We start from the raw sequence: 6,300 nt of genomic DNA on the forward strand, positions 1-6,300 counted from the left end.
GGACGCCCAGTTACATCGCCTTTGTTGTGTTGTTGATGCGTGCACCGCCATGCCGTTGACACAAATGATTCTGCGACCCCAGGGGAACACCCGTCTGTAAACGCTGGGGCCCTCCTGTGTCCTGTTGGCGTCTCCTTATGACTCCATAGCGCTGAAGGATTCCGTACAAATGTCGGTAAGTGCACTGTATCAATTCTAGCCGTGCTTCTTTCCTGTGAAGACTTGGAAGGCGTGAAGTACCCACCAGTCGAAAAAATGACTAGCTGGTAAACTGTCCGGTCTGTCACCTAAGACTACCTGCCTCATGAGATCGACCACAGGGTTCACCGTTGAACACTCTACAGACGCCGCGGCGAAAACAGTGCTCCCTGCTGAAGCTAGTTTCTCTGGTGTGGCTTCGTCTCAGGTGGCGTGCACTGATGTAATGAAGCTTTTCCAACATCTGTCAAAGAATTTGGTCTTCATGATGCCGTCCACTTCTGCGGCGGCTTGCTCTCAGTGTGGCTCCGGCTGACCTTCGGCAAATGCTCTTTATCTTGTCCTTCCACGGCCGCACATGGGGTGGCGTTTGCAGGCCCTGCAGCCGGTTCGGTGCCCATGGGAGATCGGCGACGATTCGGATGCGAGTTTTCTTCCTCCGTCCAGCTAGTCTAGTTCCAGTGCGCCACACATGCAAGTCTAGCATCCGGTGATTCGTTCCGCAATAAGCAATAATCTTGTCTATGCAGACAGACAAAAGCCGGAAGTATTCATTTGTAGAAAGCATACCGTCCTTAGGAGACGTTTTCCGTCCTCGCCACAGTCGCCATCGTCGCCGCAGTCGCTACAGTACACTTCACATTCCTGGGCCTTCCTGGCGCCGTACCCGTGGTACAACGGTTCTGCTGGGTTTCTTTCGGACAAGTAGCATTCCGGGGCGTGGGATACAAGGACAGCGATAACACGGGGCTAGCAGCACCCGATCCCTCGTCCTGCCGTCCAGAACCGTGGAGTCACCAGCCCGCCAAGCGGCAAGTTTCTCTCTGCGGCCGGCTGATCCAGCTGTTCGGCAAGAACTACCTCCCTGTGCTGCCTCGAACGGCCGAAGGGGCATCGAGGCGAGAAGGCGCCCCGCAAGAGTAAAGCGGGGCCCGAAACCTTGTGCCAGTAAAGCAGAACAAGGGAAAACTGCGAGAGGACGCACTGCGGCTGTAGTGGAGCACCAGAGAACCCTCGGGCTGACATCCTCTGCTGTTCAGAAGATAATGGAGAAAGGTCTTTTTCCAATGTAGCTCCCTCCTTTTCGGCAGGACCCGCAGCTGCCCAACGCTTTCGCATTCTCGGCGTGCAGGGTCCCTTCTCAGGTTATCTTACCGACTATGAATGACTGAGATGCCTGTAGCTCTTCATCTCAAGAAACGTTACTTTTTTTGCAGAATCGAGACGTCTCAAAATGTCATTGACCACCGGGCAGCACGCTCTGTTGGCTGGGCAGCGTAGTCAAGGCCTTTTTCAATCAGAGTGCTATGGTGATGGGGGCGGGAACGGAAGAAGGCACGCACGAGACGAAGGAATCCTCTTGGCACGGCAGAATCGCGTCTCAGACAAGAGCAGTCGCGGGCAAGGTGACCTTGGTCGTCCGCCGTCGCCATGTACTAAGGCGGCAAAGGACATGGCCTTACTCGGGGGGGCGGTCGGATTCTCTCCGTTCAGTGGAGGAGCTCCTATGGACGGGCACAAGGAACGGGAGGCCTTGCTTGAACTCATCGAAGATCAGATTGGCGTCGACGAAAACTTCTACGTTTTTGGTGGGGGACCCTTAGCGGGCGCTGCTAACAGGCTTGAGCAACTCGCCGCTGAGAGCCAGGTTGAGGTATTCTGGGAGAGTAAGAATCTCGGACCAAGGAAGCCGAAGCAGGCATCACAAGGAGGCCCGGGAGCGGAGGAGAGGAAGAAACCTACCTTCTCGTCCTTTGCCGTAAGACTATGTCCCACCCCGACTTCCGCGATTGTGGGGGGACACTGGAGCAGACGTCGAGTCCCACCTATCAGATGTTTGCTCGGTGCGATAAGTGGCGTTGGCACTCCAGTAATCCTGCTTTTTTGGGTAAATCTATCGTGAATAAGAATCTGTGACAAGCCCATTGATCGCATTTTCTTACGCGGGCGGTCTTCCCATGTCGGCGGCATGTTTTTAGAGTCGGGGTCAACGTTGCGTGCGAAGTACTCTAGCTTCCATGAAGCAAAGCTCTCTGTATCCATCCATCATGACTCCGCATTGGCTGTCTGCGGGAGATAGGCTTTGTAACAGCAGCCATGTTAGGTAAGGGGAAGTAGTGCACAAGTGTGGCTGTGAGGGTGACACCGCTGAGTGTGAGTGACAAAGGGACCGGCGAAGTTTCACATATTTTCGAAGACTTCTGCAGGCGTTTTTCACAGGGCAAAGGCTGTGCAACAATGTCTGTTCATGTCACACTTGTGTCTCCAACCCAGTATACTACATAAATGTATTTGTATGCGAGGAGGCAGAGATAGGTACCTGCACCGCGGGAAGCCGTCTCTGCCGGCGTATGGGTTGATGCAAGAACGTATAGTCGTTGAAGGACGGGCGGTGCAAGTCTGATCTATCAACACAGTCCGCGAGAGTGCCCGTGCGCTGGCAAGGGTACTCTTCTAGCTCGGTCCACTGATGGTTTTCTGTCGCTTGCTTGAGGTGTGTCGACTCACTGATTTGTAGCTTTCTTCTTTTCCAGTACATTCTTCTGGTTACAGGCTTATGAATAGTAGTGCGGAGCTACTCGAAGCCGTTTGTGCCATTCGTGTCTCAAGAGACGACAGAGTGTTTCTTGTACCGGCCAATTTCTCGCTTTTTATTTGGAGTTCCGAGTCGTACTTCCACGCTTTTTGTGTAACGTCTGTTCTCCTGCGGGGAAGACCATTTCTTCTCCGGGTGGTCTGAGCGTTGCCTTGTCCTGGTATCTACGTGTAGATGTGTCTTCAGTTGTGTGGGTGGTGTGTTCTGTTTGTGTGTACCCACGCTATGTTTCTTCCGCAATGGAGTTTTCAGCAAATGAGTGTTTCGTTTGTGTGGTCGCGTCATGTCTACTGCGAATACAGAGCAGGGCCGTGCAGCTTGGTGTTCAGTTAGATCGGAGCTTCGCATGGCAGGCAGATTTGCCGGAGGGTCTACGTGTCCGCCACCTCTCATGCGGCTCACATCATATGGCACTTCTCAGCGAACAAGGCGAAATCTACATTTACAAGATCAGGTACATCAGTCTCTTGAAGCAGCACCGTACAGTCTGGTCTCAAAGTACCAGAAGGCATGTGACCTGTGTAATTCGACTGCAGCAGCACGCACTCTGTCATAGTCGTGGTTCGGCTTTGTGTACTCTTCAGGTTTCATTCCCGCGACAGGCTGTTCGCTGTCGAGGGAATGCCGGGCGGGGTCCTAGCGTGTCACTTATGCAGAGCCTCCGAGGATGCCACGTATCTCCCGACTGTGCTGGATGTTCCCGTGTGGAAGCTCCTTCTACAAACGCTCCGCTGGCGTCTGCGAACGGTTCTCCATGTGCGAGGATCTCGCGTCTAATCTTGTCTCTGCTGTTGTTTTGCTCATCGTCTATTTTTTCTGGGTTCACGGCAGACACTATCCGTGGCAGAACGCAGGCTTCGACACATGGCGGCCTCTTGCATCTCTTCCCAACAAAGCTTTTGTGCATGTGGAGATACGGTCGTTAGACCTTGGTGATGCGGCTTTGGACGCCTTCTTCGACTACGCCGCGTTTCAGTCCCGAACAGATGCTCCGGACGACATCCGCCCGGCTCACCATCGTACTTGTGCGTCTGCTGTCGGTCCGCTTACTGGAGAAAAAAAGACGAGGGCGACTTCTGGTTGTGCCTTCGCTGCAAACAGCGGGTCATTATCAACACACGGGAATCTACCGGCAACTCCGGCAAATCGGGGATGCCGAAACTGCTGTTGTGTGAGTCGTAATGAAGATCCGACAAGTCTCTTTGCGCTGGCTGCTATAGATGATGACGGAAATCTATGGCTAGGAAGCAATGCGTATTGCTGCTGCAAGGGGAGGCTTAGCACGAGTGCCTCCGTTGGAGTTCTCACGACCTCTCCGCTTCCTTCGAGCTCCCCCAACCCGTCTAGCTCCTGTTTTTCTTCTTCGAATACTGATCCTTTCTCTTCATCCCTTACTTCATGCACGGGGTCCCCGAGGGAAAGTGCAGATCCGTTGCTACTTGCACAGGGAGCCGTTTCACAGCCCGTTTCGGCAGACTGGGCTGCGCTTCTTCCACCGGGCCAGAACTTGGATAGGACAACTGCGGTCGGTTCTCATCTTCGTGGATGCGGACAAATTGGCCACGTTCCGAGTTCTTCGGAAACCGCTGCACATCGTGGCGGCGCTGTGGAAGATGGGTGCGGGGACGGTCCAAGAGGCACCTCTACTAATGAAGACGAGCGAGGCAGCGAACAAGTTGACGTAACTACAGACGGTGCTTGTGTACCCCTTCTAGTCTGCCGTTGTAGTGAGTCGTGGAATGAAGACAGGTCGTCAGACACTGACAACGTGCGCTCACAGGAGACGCGAAAGAGAGAGAGCGGCGAAGACGCTTCACGTTCCTCACCGCCTGATGGAGAGGAAGACGGCTCAAACATCAGTGGGAGGGTCTTCTCGCAGGACGGACTGAGGTATCTCCAGCACTGTCCCATGCGTCCAGAGGCACTCAAAATTCCTGTTTCTCAAGACTCAGCGGGTACGATCGTTAGAGCCGAGCAAGCTTCTTCTCCTCACGTTCATTTCTTTAGAGCCACAATTTTACGCAGAGCCTCGCGTGGTTCTCTGTGGAAACGTGTCTCTTCTGTGGACTTCGCCGAGTAGAGGGCCACCCCCGTCCAAGTGGGTGTAAACCTGTAGCCGGTATCCGTGCAAAGCGGCGGTTTTAAGTGCGCTACTCGAGTCGCACGGCTCTTCCGTTCCTGCCTCGCCACTGCTGAAGCAGCACCTTTGTAGGGAAACCGTAGTCGCTACTGTTCTGAAGCCGTTGGCAGCTTTCGTGCGTCGGGCTGTATGGGCTTTCCCGTTTCCGTCTATCGTGTTCAGTCCCTGTCTGCTTGCGTGGGTTTCCGCAGGGATCGAAGAGAGAGGGCGATGTCTGTTTGTCTCTCTGGCAGAGATAGTTCCTGTATTCCCGTCGCGGGAATATCCATTCCCCGCCTGCTCTCTTCCCCTTCACCCTCAAGCCAGAAGTCCCCAGCCGAACGACGACACGCCGGCTCTCTCGGCCTGTCCCCCTCGCCGGTCGGCTTCCGGAGAAAAACTAGACACAGTATCAAAGCAACGACGAGGAAGCAACCAAGGTTGCGAGGTCTCTTCAGCCGAGAGAGACAGTCTTGAGTCACCGAGCGAGAGCTGTGAAAGTGTTGTTTCTGGAGTCACAGAGGAAAGAGGGCACACAGAGAAATCAAGAGAAGCAGAAAAGAGAGAAAAGACCGGGCCCAGCAATTTGGTCCAACCTGACACCGGTGGGAATTTATCGTCTGGGCTCTCACCGCCATCCTCTAGCTTTTCTGCTTCTTCTGCGTGGTTTCCTTTCTTTCCTCCGCTGCGGTACGCTGTCATTGCCCAGTCCAGACTCTACAACAAGCGCCATGGGTTAATCATTCGAGGACGTAACCTCAACTGTCGGGCTGCGCCACTGCCTCACCCGCCTGCCAAGGTACGCCGAATGCCGAGAGGATACGATACGGAAGCTGACGAAAGCAGAGAGGTTGGGGTTGTCTCGGTAATCTAGGCAGCCAGCTTGCGATGCAGCAGCTCTTAGGACGCGGACCGGCAGCAATCAGCGCCCAATGCGAGAACACTGTGCGCCACATCACCTGGCCATGACACCCGGCGGTTTTTCTCCCATGCCTGGTGCGTTTGGGCATTCTTCGAGCTGTCATCCTTTTTGCCTCTACTGTGATGGCCTCTCCATTAGCTTAGTCCTCGTAACACTCCTGAGCGTTGTCTCACAAGTAGCGTTCATCGGGTCTCGGAAGTATCAGATTTGATTGGCATCGTCAACCCTCCATGGCTGCCTCCGGGATGAGACCTAGTATACAGCTGGTGCTGAGGGCTGTGGGCTTTCATTTCTTGGTCCCGCTAGCAGCTGTTGGTGTTGGCTGCGTCCTTGCTCCCTTCCCCCATCCCCCCAGTTTCGTTTTCCCCACATCAGATAAGTGCCACATGAACGAGCTCTCTTGAAGCTTTGCGTCCATTGACTGATGACGCGGTCGAGCCTACCGGGGAAGGGCGACGGCTACGG

At 54.4% G+C, this 6,300-nt stretch overlaps 1 protein-coding gene across 1 annotated transcript in view; it reads left to right on the forward strand.

The window, feature by feature from the left end:
* The first annotated feature begins 79 nt into the window (after positions 1 to 79).
* Positions 80 to 6,300, forward strand: part of CSUI_005157 (uncharacterized protein) — a 14,003-nt gene continuing 7,782 nt past the window's right edge. Inside the window, exons 1-5 of the mRNA XM_068065336.1 lie at positions 80 to 175; positions 407 to 1,957; positions 3,097 to 3,248; positions 3,626 to 4,749; positions 5,126 to 5,778. Of these exons, the coding sequence (XP_067922694.1) occupies positions 1,433 to 1,957; positions 3,097 to 3,248; positions 3,626 to 4,749; positions 5,126 to 5,778 (2,454 nt within the window). The 5' untranslated portion in view covers positions 80 to 175; positions 407 to 1,432. The remainder of the gene's footprint in view (positions 176 to 406; positions 1,958 to 3,096; positions 3,249 to 3,625; positions 4,750 to 5,125; positions 5,779 to 6,300) is intronic.

This window comes from Cystoisospora suis (genome assembly GCF_002600585.1).
Source record: "Cystoisospora suis strain Wien I chromosome Unknown contig_2481, whole genome shotgun sequence".
In the NCBI taxonomy this organism is placed as follows: domain Eukaryota; phylum Apicomplexa; class Conoidasida; order Eucoccidiorida; family Sarcocystidae; genus Cystoisospora; species Cystoisospora suis.